The sequence below is a fragment of the Mizuhopecten yessoensis genome, unplaced genomic scaffold, assembly GCF_002113885.1.
Source record: "Mizuhopecten yessoensis strain PY_sf001 unplaced genomic scaffold, ASM211388v2 scaffold4537, whole genome shotgun sequence".
Lineage (NCBI taxonomy): Eukaryota > Metazoa > Mollusca > Bivalvia > Pectinida > Pectinidae > Mizuhopecten > Mizuhopecten yessoensis.
Window position 1 is genome coordinate 510142 of NW_018405596.1, and position 18968 is coordinate 529109.

Genomic DNA, 18968 nt, shown 5'->3' on the forward strand with positions numbered 1-18968 from the left:
TTAATAAACAGGTCTTTTTTAACGCTAAAGTCATGTACAATGTACGTATAAGTCTGCTCTGGCAAAATGCAAAATAAACATATACATATATGATGTATCTATATTGCATATAACGCTAAATACTCAATGTTGCCTTGACGAAGGGTGATGCAATTTTTAAACTTATCGCCCTGTCTTTTATAATGCTTAATCCATATACAATGTACGTACATGATAGTACGTCGCCTGGCAAAATCTCAGTATAACGCAACATACAAATGTACGAAATGTCGCCCTGACGAAAGTCTATAGATGTGATATATGGAAACAAAGTTGCCTTGACGAACCAGCTATCTAACGTTAAGTACAAAATGTCGCCCTGACAAAAGGTGATGCAATTGATGAAAGACCTTATTTTTATAACGCTAAATTCATATTTGTATAGTAAGTCGCACTGACGAAGTCTTTCTCTTACACTAAATATGAAATGACTCTTTGACGAAAATTCATGCAGAACGTTATACGCATTTACAAGTGTTTGTCATCTTATAGCGATGAACAAATTTTTCATTATGCTTTGAATCATTCATGTGAAAACAACCAAAAATGACAGGTAAGGTATATTCATTACCTGTGAAATCTGACACACATTTAGGTAAGTAAATTGAGAAATCATTACTGTATGACAGGTGAGAGTAACGTCTATATCACAGATTGCGGAGATACGTTATTCATGCATGGAGAGCTTGTAGTTAGGTATACATCGCATGTATTCGAAGCCGAAAGGTACAGTATGTATGTATATACACCAAAATAATTCAATGACTACCACGAAAAATATTGGTATTTTAAGTGATTCTGCTTCAGGCTAAGTATTTTTTATCTTAAAATTGATCAATATCTGTCGTTTTAGCTATGGGTGAAATATTAAAGCATATATACCACTTTTAAAATGTTACGTATTCATCACCGAAATTTCTGAAGAGTTTTAAAATATTTCTGGAAAAAAAGTAGAAATATCTCTTTACAGTGTAAATATTGGATGCTAAATATATATTCTTTAAAACAATTACGTGTCTTTCAAATGAACGAAATAATAAATACAGTACTAGATTCATCGGTTTTTCTTCGGGTACCCCGGTTTCCTCCCACATTAAGAACCCCTACTCCCACCAAACGCCCCCATCCCCCGCGCGACATCCAGCCCAACAAGACTGACTTATATAAGTTGAAATACCTTGTTTCACATTTTTTGTTGAATAAATAATGTTAACATTTTTTATCTTCCAGGTTCCTTTCTGAAGGTAATAAACGAAACACTCACCTGCACAAGGGTTCCTATAGACGGACTCCGAGACAGTCCGACTGATCCCTAAAACTACGATCTGTAGGAGGGCCCAGAGGCCTGATATATCCATCGTTTCACTTTTCCGGACAATTCATTGCATCTCTCGTTGATCTTTTTACTTTACTTTGTCACGTGATCACTCATGCGTTGCATGTTTCAAGTGAGACCTAACCAGAGAAGTTATTTTCTGTTTTGTATGATTTCACCAAGTCACGTTTTACTGTCTGTTATATTGAACATTACGAAACTTAATGCTAAAATGCACTTCATATAGAAACCATAACTCGCAGATCAAAAATTAGTGGAAACAAGCGATATGTACTCCTCTCCGGTATCATCATCATTGTCGTCCCACCGTCATCTTCGATGATTCATCTATTGTTTTAGAGATGAAAGCCTTGATGAATAACCAGTAATTGTGCATTAAATTCCTTGTCTGTATATTAACGATGTAAACGACCTCATAGTTCCTTCCTTTTTCTAGAATTGATGTATCAGCGAAAAGACGACCTTTCTCTAAGTTTGATGAGTCGTGTAAATCATTAATATGAGTATAGATATCTAGTCTATCCCGACAGCCACTTCACTGCATCAGGCCGGCGATACCATTAACTTGACGTATCATCAAGTTTCACCTATATAATACCGCAGTATACATCTAGAGTAAATACTATCTCCGGGACACGTACGTATGGCCACCGTCGACAAGGGTCTTTAAACGGGAGGCCACGGTATCAAAACCTGGGTAGCTTTACTCCAAATATCGGAGTACTGGGTAACCAGTACTTATACGATACTCATAATTTGATACTTATTATATTAAATGCAGTTATCAATATATTATATTTGATACTCAATGTCCCCTAAATCATACTCGTTATCACATAAGACGGAAGTAAAATTCGCCTAATACATCCTGTACTTACTATCATAAACCATCAACGCAATATTATCTAGTACCAAATTTACGTTTAATATATACTATATATATACTTATTATATTATCTACTTATTGAATATCTTAATTCTGTAATTAATATTCAGGAAATGGCATTTTTCCTTTGCTAAATGTCCGAATTGCTAATACGTCAAATCCTGAAGTTCACAATATCCTGACCTATGTATTCAATATCCTTAAGAAATTAATATCCTTTAGTATCATGTAATACACATATTCTCTAGTACTCAGTGTGCTTAGGATGTATTTAAATACCCCCAAGTGTACAATATCTACATGTCCTCGATACGGTACTCCGTAGTCTCCGCAATGTACGTACTCAATATTCCGGATACGGTACTCAATATTATTCACGATATTCTATGTAATTCTCTATGAAACAAATCCTATTATAAAGGCATTCGACAGAAATGTCTACTCGACCATACAGACTGATCAAGTTCCGGTTTGTCCCGAGTCTTTTCATAACAAGAAACTTCCCTATCTGTTTTTGGTGACACTAAACGTTTGCTCTTCAGACTTCACTACTTGAAGTTAACAAATTCTCTCGTGTTTTAAGCTAACGACAAAGTCACTTAAGATGAAAATAATGAAGATTGTCTGAGTATCAAAGAGTTCTCTTATACTGCACAAATGTCCATATAAGGAAAACTGTTGCCGTGGTCTATCATCATTTGTACCGAAATGTAAGTCCGAAATCGATTGTCGTGGGTGGAAACGTGCTGTTCATCAGCAGACTCCGGTTAAGAACGTCGCTTAGCTAGGTCCTGTATATCTCTGACCGAAGCGATGCACTGCTCTGTCAATTGGGTCTCGCGAACGTACCTCAAGTCTATCGGTTGATTTAACACATTTTATGTAAAACACGGGAGATCTGCTTCTATGATAGGACACCGATCGCGATAGATCCTTTAAAGGTTTCGTGTGAGTGAACAAAACCCCAAGTCTCTTTGAAAGGGGGCGGGGCGTCCGATGGAATCTCGCGAACTCTGAGATCACGTTTCATTGCGGGTTTTCTCCGCGAGATTTTAAGTGTTTCAAATGAACTTTAGCTTCTAATTAACATTTCTGTTTTGTTGCGGTTAAAAGAGAAAATATAATCGGCTAAATGATCAAGCTGAATTCGGCAACAGTTAACTTCTGAACGCATTGGCAATCAACAGTTGTTTGTCAAGAATCTTTTTTGATTCCTAAAGGCAGGGTCTTTAAGCTGTCCGAGATAACGCCGGGCCGCCCATGTCGGGACTAACAGCTAGAAACGCATTAGGTCCTAATTTCTCCTAAATTTCGCCGAAGCGTGATTCGTACCGATGGTTTGGATGCGCATGAAGACAACCTAATTTTCACCTTTTTTCTTTTTAAGTCCTGACCTGCTTAAAGGAATTTACGGAGTGCAAATAGAACTAGTAAGTAAGTGATGGCCACACTTAAGAATACACATCAGCCGTATCTAGTTCCATTAGCTTAACAACCCCGGCCGGTCGTGATGAGGTCTTTAGCATTTGAACCCACTGTGTCGGTTGACGCAGGTTCGACTCCCGGCATCGTAGGCAACTTGTACATTTAAACAGAGGTTTGTAATAAATTAATGGATTACTGCACATTTCTAGGGGCAGCACATCATATTTTTACTTGTACACCTCCTTGAGACCGTTATATGTTAACCATACGGTACGTTTTGGTGTTCAAAATGATCACTATTCAATAAATCTCGCGAATCAACCAATTGTTTTTATAATTGATTTACTATTAGGTTTATATATAATGTCGCAGATTGCACTAACGAATTACGTATCTATTTCACTAGGGCAATATTTTTTCTGAAATAGATCCATCCGCACTATAAACAAGAACAATATCTGTTGTCAGGGGAACACACGTGCGGTGTTGCTTTCGCATACCAACTTTTTGTTTTTTTCTACATGCATATACAAACATATTCATTTTCTACAAAATATTTCTAATCCCTATGCGTATATTTTGAACTAAACAACAATTTTGTAACGTCAGCATTTTAGTCTCTTTTGCGTATACGTCATTTACACACTATGAAGATAAATATCTTGGTACAAATGTATTTTATGTTTAATAAAGATTTGTATGACTTTTGCTATTTTACTTAAAACTCTCACTGTAGGAATACTATTTTGTATGTGCTGTAAAGCACCCAAGAGTAATTTTGCAAATTAAATAAGGCGCTTTGAAATATTATATATTTAAATTATTTAATTATTATATAAAAATTAATTATTTATGACGTCGAGGAAGGAATGACGAAGCCACATTTGTGTAAATAAGGCACTTTAATGTTTTGAGTCTACTGATGTTTCGAGGATTCATCAAATTGATCAGTTTATAATAACTGAAAAGTTCAAGTCAAAGAGGAGAACTAGTTAATGGAGTGAAACACCATCTTGTTATGTCACCGTATGACATACATGTTAGAAATATTGTAGCCCGAAAACCTACATGTTAGAAATAGTGTAGCCCGAAAACCGACATGTTAGAAATATTGTAGCCCGAAAACCTACATGTTAGAAATAGTGTAGCCCGAAAACCTACATGTTAGAAATATTGTAGTCCGAAAACCGACATGTTAGAAATATTGTAGCCCGAAAACCTACATGTTAGAAATAGTGTAGCCCGAAAACCTACATGTTAGAAATATTGTAGTCCGAAAACCTGGCTGTATCGCTATGGTTAGATTTAACAGGTGTGCTATGATGTAGCTTTAATTTTACACACAAATATTTCTTACATTTGATCTTTGAAGATTATTGCTACATTCCTTCAATTTTCAGTTTTCTCTAAGGTGGTATTTTAACTCTGACGTTCATTAAAGGTTATCAAGAGGTAATATTTATGAGTTGAATGCTTAACGGGCAAGCGTCATACACATATGTTATATACATAAAAACAGTTTTATTGTATACTGTATCTCGATAGTACTAATTTAATATATAGGATGCAATAGTATACTATTGTTTTGTAGCTATATATATTTTCATTCCGTATTGATCGGTAACTAGCTCACGAATAATGACAAACCTTCGTGTGCAGACGTGTTTTGTCGTTTTACTGGAGTTGCGTTCATTGTGGTTTGAAAATATACACACTTGCCCTTTAAGAACATAATGTACTGAGAATTAAATTTTATCATGAACTGAATGAATACATCCCCCTAACATAGAATCTACTTCTTTTTGGAGATATAACAAAATTATATTCATGCATACTCAGCAGTTTATACATGACTGGAACAGATTGTAATACCCATCACCCCTCAAAATCGACATCTTTATTAATACATGTATATCTTACTAATACTAATAGATTGACAACACGAGTTGCAACAAACAAATATACGTATATATAAATATAATGAAGCCGTGTGTTTGGTCTTTCTCTGTGCGGACGGACTAGTTGAAACGAAAATACCAGCAAGAGCGGAGTGAACAGGAGGAAGATAAAAAGCAGGGGATGTGATGACCATTTGATCAGAAGAAAGTTGTGAACAGCGAAAAGTATAACTACTTCCGTTCGCATGGAGAAAGAACAACCACGTGGTCTGATACATATTTTCTTTAATTTACTGTTTTGTTGCAGTACTTATCCAGTAATCTTAAAAGATCGGACTATCTAACCCCCTCTTCCCTCTCTCCTTCCACTCTCACCCATCTATCTCTCACTCTTCCTTTATCTACATGTGCATGTTTATATTTGTGCGCATGCGTGTGGCTGGGTGTGTGAATGTGTGGGTGTATGTATGTCAACTTATTAATTAATTTATCATACATAGCTTATTGTCGTAGTTCTGCCATCATGAAATTTAAAAAAAAAATGTACAGGGAAAGGGCTTGATATAAGTTGTACAACATGTGCCCAGTTTCATTGCTTTGTAAAAAAGGCAATAACATATATTTAAATAAAAAAAATACCGTTCTTTTGTCCAGATTCAGTTTGGAACATTTCACTTAAGTGTAATTCTTGTAGAAATTGGATTTATTCGAAGTTAATTTGCGATAATGAGCTCTGCTCAGCCACATCTGTCTACCAAAATTGTCCAGGAATACTCGATTATCATGAAGACATAGACGTATAAAGTGAAGATCTGCAATTGTTTTTCTTTACTTAACAGCTTTGTACGTTGCATATTGACACAGGTTTCTTCCGTGGATTTGAATATGCCCGTGTCTGTAAGCACTATCCGTTCTTTTGCCTCTCACCCCTACCCGACCCGCCTCCCATATCCCATCTTGAAAACATAAATGGCCAAACTGATTTGCTGTCCGCTTTGCAAATGCTTCGGATCTCTTATCTAAGTCGTTGCGCAGAAACGTAACCCTACACAATCAAACAATATGTCTTTCTTCTCTTACCTACTCATCAATTTCGGTGGACTCTTCCTCGGAACATTCTGAGAACAGAACTGGACGGGATGTCATTTAACCCGTTACATGCACAAGGTTGAAAAAATGTAACTACCACAATAAACCCAAGCACTCCTGATATTCTTTAATAATAAAAAAATCCAGTGCAATAACCACCTGCCTGTAAATGTCACTTTGAGTAGTTTGATTAATGAATACAGTTCTCTAAAAGTGAAAATTCCTGCCAGGATAATTAATTGATTGAAAAACGAAAGGTTTTTTTTTTTTTTTATATATCTTAGTTTGTATATGTTTTCTATATCAACATTAGTTGTTATTCCGCTTGAACGATATTGTGCGTACATGTAATGTTCTAATTGATATTTATATAGGTAAAATAACGAAAAACAGTAATCAATCGTCATTCAATATACAATCTATGACGTCACACAATGTATTATTATGTGTTCTATAACCTGATGGTAACTAATACAGATTTACGATTTACTTGCATTTCGCTAGTTTCATTTTATCTTATAATGTCGTTGCCCATTTAATGTTTTGTCACCTGACCGATAAAATGATATCAACAAGCTTTTTATTAGATTTAACAGTGTAATAGACACATCCAACAGTGCTATTTACCTGTGAAATGGACACATCCAACAGTGTTATTTACTTTGACAGGTGTATTATCATCTAGTCATAAAACAATCTTACCTTGAAACAAAATGTGACCTTAATGCTACTATCTTGTAAATTTATTTAAGAGGAAGCCTTTAACACATTTTACCATGATAACATCTCTGTTTTAACATCTGGCTTACGACCCAGTTACACAAACACGTCTTTACAATGCCTGTAGCATTTAACTATGGAAAATGTTTCTTTAGGTCTCTCTTAATCAAGTAAATAAAACCTTATAGTAAAATTTGAAAACAATTGTCAGAATGTGTATATTGAAACCTGATAAAAATGATACCCCATAACGCTGGTCTAAGATGATGACATTGAAAGAAGAAAATTGGAACAGCACCACGTGAGGATAACATTACTTTGAAAATGTTTCCTGACATAAAATGTCGGTACTTAGTAACTTCACTCGGATTACAAAATGGTAACATTGGCCAATAAAACTCATCCTTAAATACACAATATACCCGTTGATTCACGGTTATCAGGATGTGTCCCCCTAACTACCAAATGATTGCTCTAAAGGCCCAATCCAGCGGCGCTAACTGCCGTCATCTTTGTAATAGGTCGTGACTGCTATAGACATTCCAACAGTATAACCGGTCGTTTAACACCTACAAAAACCTTCACATGAAGGAAATTCAATTATGTCATCAACGTTTAACTTTAAACAAAAATTAAACATCATGAAAACTGCAGGTGGTTTGGCCTTCTCCATTACATTGAAATATATCTTTATACAAATGAACAAGAATTTTAAGTTTCTGTTCTGGTTTGAACGGTCAAAATGTCTTCGAATTTGGATACCGAGTAATCTGAGACGGTTGATTTTGACTGGGATATAAGGTCATTATCACCGTGATATCACCTGTACTAATATCTGCATACCTTGGTCCTTAGGAAGAAACACATCTTTCACTACTAGTACATATATATTGCACTATAGATACACAAACACGTTTCTTTCCAATTGAACATGTACGAAACACAAAAATGTTCATAACTGTCTCTTGACATTTCTGTGTATCATACCTGCTACGGTTTATCAAGTGATTGGCGAGGAAGGGAAAGACTTTATTACATAAAGGCACATCACACATCGTCAATACAACAGGGCGAAATCCGACCGCAAACGGTGAAAAATAAAACAACTGAAACTGTCGAAAAATCGAGACAAAATACATCATGAACCACACAAAGACCAGATGTAAATGCTCTTGAAAGGTTAGCGTTCCTTTTACCACATGTGGTAAGGTCACGGTGCCACCAGTCCTATTCTTGAAGGTATATTAGTACATGTCTACATCAAGGTAATACTGATATACCATTGGTATAAATCAGATCACGATTGGGAAGAATAGTTTTATGTACCGCACAATAGCGTACATTGAAACGTCTACGTTGAAATACCCTGACTACGTAATATGCTAGTTATTATCATCAATGGACCATTTACCCTGAAAATGTTCATTCGTTGAACAGACCAGGTGACGTCTTCGTACGACAGAGAGAGAGAGTAACAAACCAGTATACGAATATTTAGTTCCAGTATCAATAACAGACATGGACATTACTAAGCAAGATACACGAATCTTAATTTCCAAACGAGTTTTACTGGTGAGATATGAAACCAGGATCCAAAATACTAAGCTGAAGTCATTGATTTAACATACCTAACAAGACAACCTAACACACGAATGGGAAACATATTTCAATATGAAGTAAAATTGAAATAATTAATCATACACTCTCACACAGCCAACAGGAGCTAGCGAGCTTTCAATGTATGTATTTGAAAGCAGGACCCATATGTAAAGCTTCCTCGGCCTACTGATGATGATGATGTTATGGCAATTTATTTCGTGTTTTTCTCTAATTCATAAATTATACCTTTTTTGCACATTTTTGGTTTATTTTATCCATGACCAAATTTTCAAAGGTGCAATAACCTGTAAAGTGTATGTGTAACTTCATCTTTGAGTCATAGAATAAACATGTTTGCCAAGTGAAGAAAAAGAAACATTTCCATTTTCTCATGTCGATATTCTATCTGGCTTATAACACGACTATAGCAGACTGCTTATCGCTGAAGTGTGTGGTCAGCCATGCTTGGCTGGTTACAACAGTCGTAATATGTGTGGAGCGAGTGTCGTGTACTTAACACGCTTCAAAACCATCGACAGGAAATCAAGAGTCTTGATTGAAAGATTAAATTTTATTAGAATACTTAATAGGGGGAAAAGGTATAATATTAATGTACGTAATTGCTGATCTAGATGCTCGCCTGATGATCAAAGACAATTTACATATGCCGACAAAAGTTTGTGACTCCATCGCTCCACACCTGTTGAGATTTGCTTCCTCTCAGAACAATGGAACAATACCTGATAGCATTGTCAGTTTGTTATGATAATACAGATGCACTGCACATATGCTCTTGTCCTTTGTAAATTCAATTACATTAGCTGGCAAATGTACTGTTAAGCTTACCATGCGTTCCTATTTCGAATCGTCAAAAAACTATTGTGATTGATGTAACGTACCTAACTGAAGTTTAAAAAACGAATTTTGAGTTAAAAGTGAATTAAATTATTCGTTATATTCATGTATAATTTTGTCTAATGGAAAGTATAAATTCAATATTCATTTCTGTAATTCATCATGCATGAAGGCATTATATATTATTAACGAAAATTGAAATTGTAGAATTCAAAGAATATTTAGAGTTTTGACCAGAGATAATTTCTGTTTTAATGGTCATGGGAAGTGCACGTGGTTACCTTGGTTTTACTGATAACAAACATGACTTTCAACAAAATTGCCATGTCATTCCAACAAAATAAAACCTTAAATAAAATACTCATTCAACCTTGTTAAATGCTATTTCTACTTTTATCGAAAATAACTTTAAATTACCAAGCAAATTGTAATAAACATATTTTAATCAAGATATATCTGTACCAAAATCTTAATATCCCATTTATAATCTATTGATTGAATCTGTCATGAAGGCGATGGTCGACTTCATATTCTTTCTCTCAGTTTTAAATACAGACAAAATTGATTCAGCTCAGTTTTTTATCTTTATGTCTGAAGTTTGTAAAACTCGAATGTTTACTATTTGCTTTCTAAGATTACTATATGATTACGTTTTTAACGTTTATAATAGATTATGTTTTCATGACTTTCGGCGTGTTAATAATTTACCATGAGTTCTCCTCATACATGTACCATAGAGCGTGCTATAAGAATTCCGGTTGCCATTCATTATTTTTCAGTTCATTGTGTCACAAACCAAAAGAATATTCACCCAGCTAATTACTTTTAACATTCCTTGTAATATAGCAAGTGTTCCTAGTTGATAACTACAGTGTAAATTGACAATAAACAATGCATATAACTGATGATGTAGCAAAGGCTTGATAATAATATTTAAAGTCAGCTGTATGTAATATAAGTGATATCTTTAACGTAAGAGTATGGTGCGCTTCTAACGTTTCTCTTAAAATGATTTAATGAGGTGACATCATTTTTCATGTAAATTCACTCTACTAAATATTTGCTATCTGGAAAGTCGTAACTAATTCAATGGTTTTGTTTTAAAGATACACAAAATTTAAATTTTTTACTGATCCCATTTTGAACAACTGTGCCCTGGTATTCATTTATTTTTGTTTCAAATTGATGCTTCTGGTTATGTTACAAGTTGAATTTTATCTTTTCTTTTTTTTACTGTAATTGTAATCACTTGATCATTTTGAATTTGTCTGCAAATTCGTTTTTACGTACAGGACAAAAACAGTAATGTTGAATTAATTGTTGTACGTCACAACTTATGGACAAGTACTTAGAGAAGCATTATGTAAACTATTCACTTGTATTGACTAGAGGTTAAACATATGTCAGCCATAAAACGTCACGTACGATATGTTTAACAATAGCACAATATAGTCAAAGAAAGTGCGTAAAACTAAGAAATGCCACTTGGATTTGAGGCTAACTCTTATTAATACGGAAGTCCGACCGCATTTAAATTAAATAAATAGCTATTTTAATCACTAGCAATGTAGTTCCGAAAGTCACAACGTTACAATTCGCATGGAAAAAAGAATAAATCTTACCTCTGACTAAGAAAACACTTTTCAGAGAAGGATACACTTAAGTGGTAAAATCTTGAATCCATTGTATACGTGTGTTGATCATTACATAAACAAAGTACAAGTACTGTAGGATGTAATGAATAGACAGAAACATTTGAATTAAATTCTAGTAAGATTTGTTAAACGTAATAGTACCACACATTAATATCATATTAAAACAAATATTTGTTTTTGTAGATGTCGTTTTAAATCATAATTATACTCGATGATATATCTTCATTCTTTTTGTCTCTACTGCAACAAAAACAGACGTTTTCGAACTAACAAATTTCGCTTGCTGCAAAAAAATAAAACTGTGTTTGTGGACAATATTATCCTTTCTTTCCAAATACATTTTCGGGAATAAGTAATGATTTAATACACTAAACATTTAAATAAGTATGGAATAACAAAGATTCGATATTTATAAAAACTTAAAGGTTTATTTGATTATTTTTATTTGTCATATGCTTGTAATAATGTTTACATGCATCATTTATTTTTATATAAAACGGTTATTTTTTATCAAAACTCATTATAAGAATACTTATTTGTGATAAATCATACGTTTTCACCAACAGAACTTCTGAGGAAATTACACAGAAAGTTTTCATAAGTGTTCAAGGCGACCACTGATATTGAACCTATCATCTAAACATCCACATAAAGTACTTAACTAATTATACACGTGTGACTAGGCACGAGGAATTCCTCTTGTCTGTAATCTTCCTGTAGAATGTGTCTATCAACTTGACCTCAAAGGTCGGGGGCTTACTCGATTTACATGCATGAATTCAATTATCAAAGATTTACTTATTCATCGTATATATTCAATTCACGAAATGCTTGCCCCGTCTGATCTGAATTATTTTCATGTTTGGCTGTTGTCCAAATTGACTGTTAATTGAAAGTTATCGCTTGAAGTGTATGCAATAAGGTATTCGGCTTCACGACAAAGTGACTTTTCATGCCTTTTTTACTTTCTAAATTGTTTGTGAGAAATTGGTCACAGTTAAAAGGTATGTACAAGGTACGTATAAAGGATATCATGACCCACAGGTAAGAGGTATACTTGTGATGTTTGCCAGGTAGGTACCGTAAATGTTCACTAGAATCCCACATCAAACGTTAAGCATGACCGTTCTCTGTATTGAGAAACATCGTTGGTGTTGTTGCCGCCTCAGTGATATTTTCAATATTTCTTTCGGTGGCTGACTGATCTTTTCTGGGTTTATTATTGATAAAAAAATTACAGCTCGTTGGGGCTTCTTTTTTTGTTTTTGTGTTTTTCTTTGTTTTGGGGTGGTTTTTTTGCATCAAGACTAAAGTTTGTTCTTGGTGAATACTGACTTCGTATTTGTAGCAAATATTGTATGAAGTAATACTGACACATATATCCAGTTTCTTAGTCTTCAAATTATGAAATAATGAGATCTCGGGATCAATCTACTGTACATCAGGACATTTTCAGCCAGTCGATTTTTCGTCCTTCGACAGTAAATTTGTTTTTCGCCCAGTATCAAATTCGCCCTTCAAATCTAATTGCTACGTATATTATGCTGTTAACAAATATTCGCTGTAATGTATAAACTCGCTCTCAATTAGGGAGAGCGAAACAGACGAAATTTAACTGCAGCGAAAATTTCCCAGTATACAGTAAATAGACATATATACACATTGTTTTTGTTTATAAATAAATGTTGTATTGTTTTTTTCTAGGAAAAAGTATATGAAATATATTAGCGCGTTTCTTACTGATGGAAGTAGACAATTGTTACAAGATTAAGTACTTCATAGTATTATCCTGTTGATGAATTTGATCAATGTTACATAACCTTGTATATTGCAAGTGTCCTTTTAAAAAGAAAATTGATATATGTTACGATTTCGTGAAATCAATAAAAGAGTATCAATATAATTGTAAAAGTTCGAAATAATTTTCATCGGATAAACGAATATTTTTGCGTTTTTATGGTTAACTTTTGTTTTCAATACGTAATGTTTGTACTTTCTTGGAGAAGAAAGTGCTGTCTCTGATAGTTCGAAAAAGAACTTTGGCTGAAACCTATGATATCACTGTGAAGTAACTCGAATATAAATGACTTAAAGCTAAAAATTAAAATTAGTAAATGAAGCCCTGTATTTGTTGGAAGTTGACATTTAACCAGAAACAATATGGTTTGCTATAACGAAAAAAAATAGTTTTGTCCAAATCAGCCATTACATGACATAAAACAGAAGGCAGTCGTGGGGTTACTCGGTACAAACATAAAACACATTCTGTAGAAAATGTCGAGCAATACATATGTGTGTATGTTGTCAAAGAAAATACGAATGAACGAAAATTATATATCACATTTAGTGCTTTGCAAATATGTTATAAATAATGAAAAATGTATAAAAGATTTTTAACACCGAAAAAAATATAATGTCTGGCCTTGGTTTCGTAAAATCATCCATTCCAATTATAAATCAGTCAGATGTAAATTGTTAAAACGAACACTACAAGTGAAATACATGTTACACACGTTCTGCGTACATGACCTTTGACCACTTCACTTTCTGTGGACGAGACTAAATTATCTCTTACTTTTGGCTTATCTCGTTGACTGTGTGCTGATGACAAATAGAACTCGTTGAGTAGAGAATTAACGGTTATGATCTATGGCAGGTATTTTCAAATGAACCTACAATGCACCGCGGTTTTTAATTCTGTTTAATATGTTTACCTCCGCGTACAAATGTCATATTGTGTTTGACCCCACAAGGAGATAACATTGAAACTTATTGAGTCTTCAATGATTAATAACATACTGTCTATAATAAAGGCAATGTACATAATGCCAAAGAGGTAAAGCCATCGGATCTTTAGAGAAGGGTTATGGCTTCGATACAAAGTGCAGTTTAGAACCAAACGTTTTCCTCTTTAACGAAATGATTTATATTTGTTATAATGTTTTATATATTTTCTGTTATTATTTTATTTTTATCATTTCATCTTATATTTATATTGTTTATAGCTGTACATACTGCGAGTGGTTTATTTTATCATTAATTTCACGTTTAAGAGCACAAATTTCATAAATAATATACATCATAATCTATTATATTATATCAAGTGTTATATATAATTTCATATCATATTTAATATGGTTTATAATTGTATGTGCTTCGAGAGGTTTATTTTATCAATAAATTCACGTTTTTGAGTCACAATTTCATTAATAATACTAAAAGTAAGGTGTTTTCGTTATTATAATAATGTTGTTATTTCTATAATCAAACTATTGAGAGATGATTGTAAAGTTTAAAACAAAAAGGTGAAGGATTTTAATCCAACCCTTAAACAAATCTGCCCGCTTCTGAACTAAAGAGGAAATCACACAGATGATGCATTATTATGCCAGAAACATGCAACATGGAATTTTATTTATTCAAAAATTATTTTGCCTATTTTATGTGGTGATTGATCGTTATTCAGCCTCATTGATCCGACAAAATGGTCCGTATTTCCGTAGTTTTTTGTCAAGCAGTGATTATGTCATTAACAAGTATTTACGACGGAGTAACTTTGGTAAAAAATATCATTTGATCCCATTATGTACAATTATGTCATAATAGCGATATCATCCTATCAAAAATCGGAATGGAGAATGATAAATTCGTCTACCAATTATCAATTGAACTACGGAATAAATCAATCGCGGAAAACAGAATGATAAATATGAAGTGTGAACATTGAAAAGTTGACTTATAAAACTCACGAAAGTGCGACGTTTATAAATGTTGAAACAACACTTGGTCGATCACGTGTTTATAAGGTAGTGTGATGGATTGAAAATGGAAATATTTCAAAATACATCAGTGCTTAGTAAAGAAAACATCACATAGCACTAAACACTCACAAAAACGAAAAACAAAAACATAAAAAAATAACAACAACAAAAAATGTGGTGGTTCCAAAAACATGACATAAAGATTTCAACTCTTTACAGAAATCAAGGTCGTTCATGTATCTAGGTGAACCGGAAGTGGAAGCATTTCCGTCACCACATGTGGTATACGTCAGGTGGATCAAACACCTCTGTCTGATTAAGACCATATTTCTATGTAAAGATGTCCGTGTTGTCTAAGAGCTACAAACAATGTATGTAACATGCGAAATGTTTGGTTGTTGTGTCCTATATCTTACATCTTTATATACATACAAGTAAGTCTTTAGTATATAAACCTGTATAGATAGCGGATAGGTAGGCTCAACCATACCTGTACACAGGTGATAATGCGGCGAGGATGAAAGGGAACGGGTAAGGTTAGATTAACAGGTGAAGTCAGTATTACGTCAAGGTAGGCCTACTTTTCAGAAACATGAATTCATACCTCACTCAAGTTTGGAACTCATCTTTAAATAGTATGAAAAATACAAATGTAAAAAGTTGACTTTTCCAGATATACAGATGATGCAAAAGTGAAAAGCGATAAATACATAACAATCAATGAAGAAATCTAGTCCTGTGCAATCAAGTGTTTAAATGAATTATGCTTTCAGTATTCATGGTTTTCAACATAGTTGTGGGACATTCATTTTATTGCTACTTCTATGCTATTATTATGTTCACATAGTTCTTATATTTACATAAATGCGTATTCAACATCTCGAAATGTTTTGATACAGATTGCAAAAAATTCTCTCGCAAAGATAAACATTGTATTATGAAATAAACATCAACTTTAGCAACTGTTGGAGTTGATTAAATATTTAAACGAAACATTGTTACCAGTTCTGTAAGTTGAATTACCAATGTGTTTATTAACTCCGGCTCTGACCAATGAACCCAGAAAGTCGTTGACATCAAATGATCGATGTCGTTTTAATCAGAATTAATCTTCACTTTCATATGAAGTTCATTCAACTTTGAATTATGTTCAACAAGCAGAATAATAAGATCATATATCCAAAAATCTATTAAACCTATGAAGATTAATTCAACAAAATATTGAAACTGTTTGGTGCTTAATTATTTTGTCGCCTCTGTTTAAAGTTTAATCCCATTTAAACAAACGTTAAAAGTCCCAACTAATTGGATTTCTAGAATTTGTAACTCATCTGCAAAGTCAATAGCACTTAAGTTATCAAATAAAATTGAAATGACGGATAAAGCGTATCAAATAACGAATCCAAATCAATAAAATTACTGGAATGAAAACATAAGTTTCCGTTTCGTGTAAGTCACCGCCTTTAGTAACACGTCTGAACGTAGTTTTATGTACATAGTAGCTATATCATTTCCGACAAACATGAGCTTCCATACATATGAAAAGTTCAAAGCACTCGTTTTTTTATGTCAGACGTTCCCTAGCCACACTCTGCGAGGAGTTTGTGATCGATCTCGAGGCACTTCATGTCCACTTCAGAGTGAAAGACGATTCGCCCCCGGAGGTTTAACCACTGTCGACACTACGGGAGTTTCTTTGTCCGAATCGACCCTTTGATGTGGAGAGCTCTTCTACAACGCTCTCTTGTAAAATATAGCAATTTAAAGTCAACAGCTCGGTGGGTGGTTATCGTTAAAAGGCAACATGTGCCATTTTTATCAATAAAAAAGAACTGACAAAAACAAACAAAATATTTGATACATTCAATTATAACCAAAAGGACATTCAAATGCCTGCCAACAACACTACACGTACATGTTAGCTTGAACTTAACATAAACATTCCAAACTGCTCCCTATTACTGTCTTAGTTTTTTTTCTTAATATATCGCAATATCTATAAATTATTGGAGGTTGCATCGCGCTACAAATACAATCTAAACATCACATTTATTTTAAATAAATATACTTTCGTTTCTTTTTCCTAATTCTTCCTTGTTAAGCTAACAAAACATGCTCAAATCTAAAACAAACAAGATATTGCCATTGTTCAGTTTTGTTTGAATGTATCACTTTATTGATAATCTGTTTCATGTCCGACATTTTTCTACGGATAAAAAGGTCAATGATTCGAAACCAAACAAAAGGTCAATGATACGAAACTATAAAAGGTCAATGATACGAAACTGTGGCCCACAAAGAAAGTTCAAAGAGTTCGGTTTAAGGCGTGAATCTATCAAGATGTTATAACAAAGACTGGCATATGGTTTTGCAAATGCCTGGAGTGTTCACCATTATACTCTAATTAGGACAATCGATTATTTTTCTTGCAAACATGCCTTAATATGGTATAAGTGAGACCTAGTCAGCGGGCACACATGAAAAAACAGTTTCTGCATAATACAACTGTTTCATTTTATGTACAGTCGGTGGAATAGTTATAATCCAATCCTTGCATAATGCAATGGAGGTATTTAGGAGTAGGGGGTAGCTTGGGATTCATCATCCCTCCCCAAACTTCTGCTAACCTGTGGAATTTTCTTTCGCAATATCGGGTAGACAGGGGCAAGTTTGGCCCATTTTCAATAAAATCGTTCTGGATAGCATTTTTTTTAAATGTATATGTATTTACTCCATTCGGAAGAGAAATGTTCCATGCCCTTCATAAAACTATAACAGAATGGTAAAACATATCGTATTTGAAGAGTTGTTTAACTCTTTACCGTCGGAAAAGTGTATGGCTTAATGTGCACCGTCTTGGGGTACGTTCGGACAGGATGTCTTGGGTAAGTTCGGCCCACATTGGAATTAGCATAATTATGGCGTCATCAAGCATGCAACGTCCTATTTTCCAGCCAATTTCACCGCTTCCCCTGTATGGCATGGCCCGAACTTGCCACGGTGTCATGAAACGAACCTGACCCAAATTGATGTTTTAAGAAATCTGTATATAATAGCAATACAAAACTTAAATTGAATGCTAGGCTTTTATGTATACCATCATGTGAAGCTGTCGGTTTGTTACACGTTTGACATCAATAAGTAGCATGTCGGTTTACAGAAAGTTTGCAAAACTAGAAAGAAGCGAGGTCATGATTTTCTTGCTATCATCCCAAAAATAAATTTTCTCGCTTTTCGTTATCTAAAATTAAAGTTTTCTCGACATTTTAAACGTATGAATGTCCTGTCTAATGAACTACACTAAGAAGATCTTCAAAGTTGTAAACATAAGACCAAAATTATCAGGAGTGGCCGTAGTTACCCAAGGGCCGAACTTGCCCCGGTCTCCCCAAAGTTGCCCAAAACCCATATTGAACCCTGCCACAATGGATCTGCCCTGGTTCGTTGTTTTGAACGCACCTCAGAAATACATGCAAATCAAGTATTGGCGTTATTAAATCACTCATCTTGATATCATCTGCATAGGGATTTATACATAACAAAAATCGAGCTGCCGTTCATATTGGGATATTTTGTACTTTTATCTATTTCCTTCTTTTTCCTTCGAGTTTCTTTTCTTCGCTGTTGCAACGACGCAAAACTCTAAAAAAATATTTCATAGCTTTTTTTGTTTCTGTTATTACTCCATTCCATTTTTCAAGAGAA

The 18968-nt window shown here is 34.0% G+C and overlaps 1 protein-coding gene across 1 annotated transcript in view; it reads right to left on the reverse strand.

Annotated features, from left to right (window-relative positions):
* Positions 1-2149, reverse strand: part of LOC110449257 (thrombospondin-type laminin G domain and EAR repeat-containing protein-like) — a 30012-nt gene extending 27863 nt beyond the window's left edge. The window contains exon 1 of the mRNA XM_021496006.1: positions 1304-2149. Coding sequence (XP_021351681.1) covers positions 1304-1397 — 94 coding nt within the window. The 5' untranslated portion in view covers positions 1398-2149. The remainder of the gene's footprint in view (positions 1-1303) is intronic.
* Between the last annotated feature and the right edge of the window lie 16819 nt (positions 2150-18968).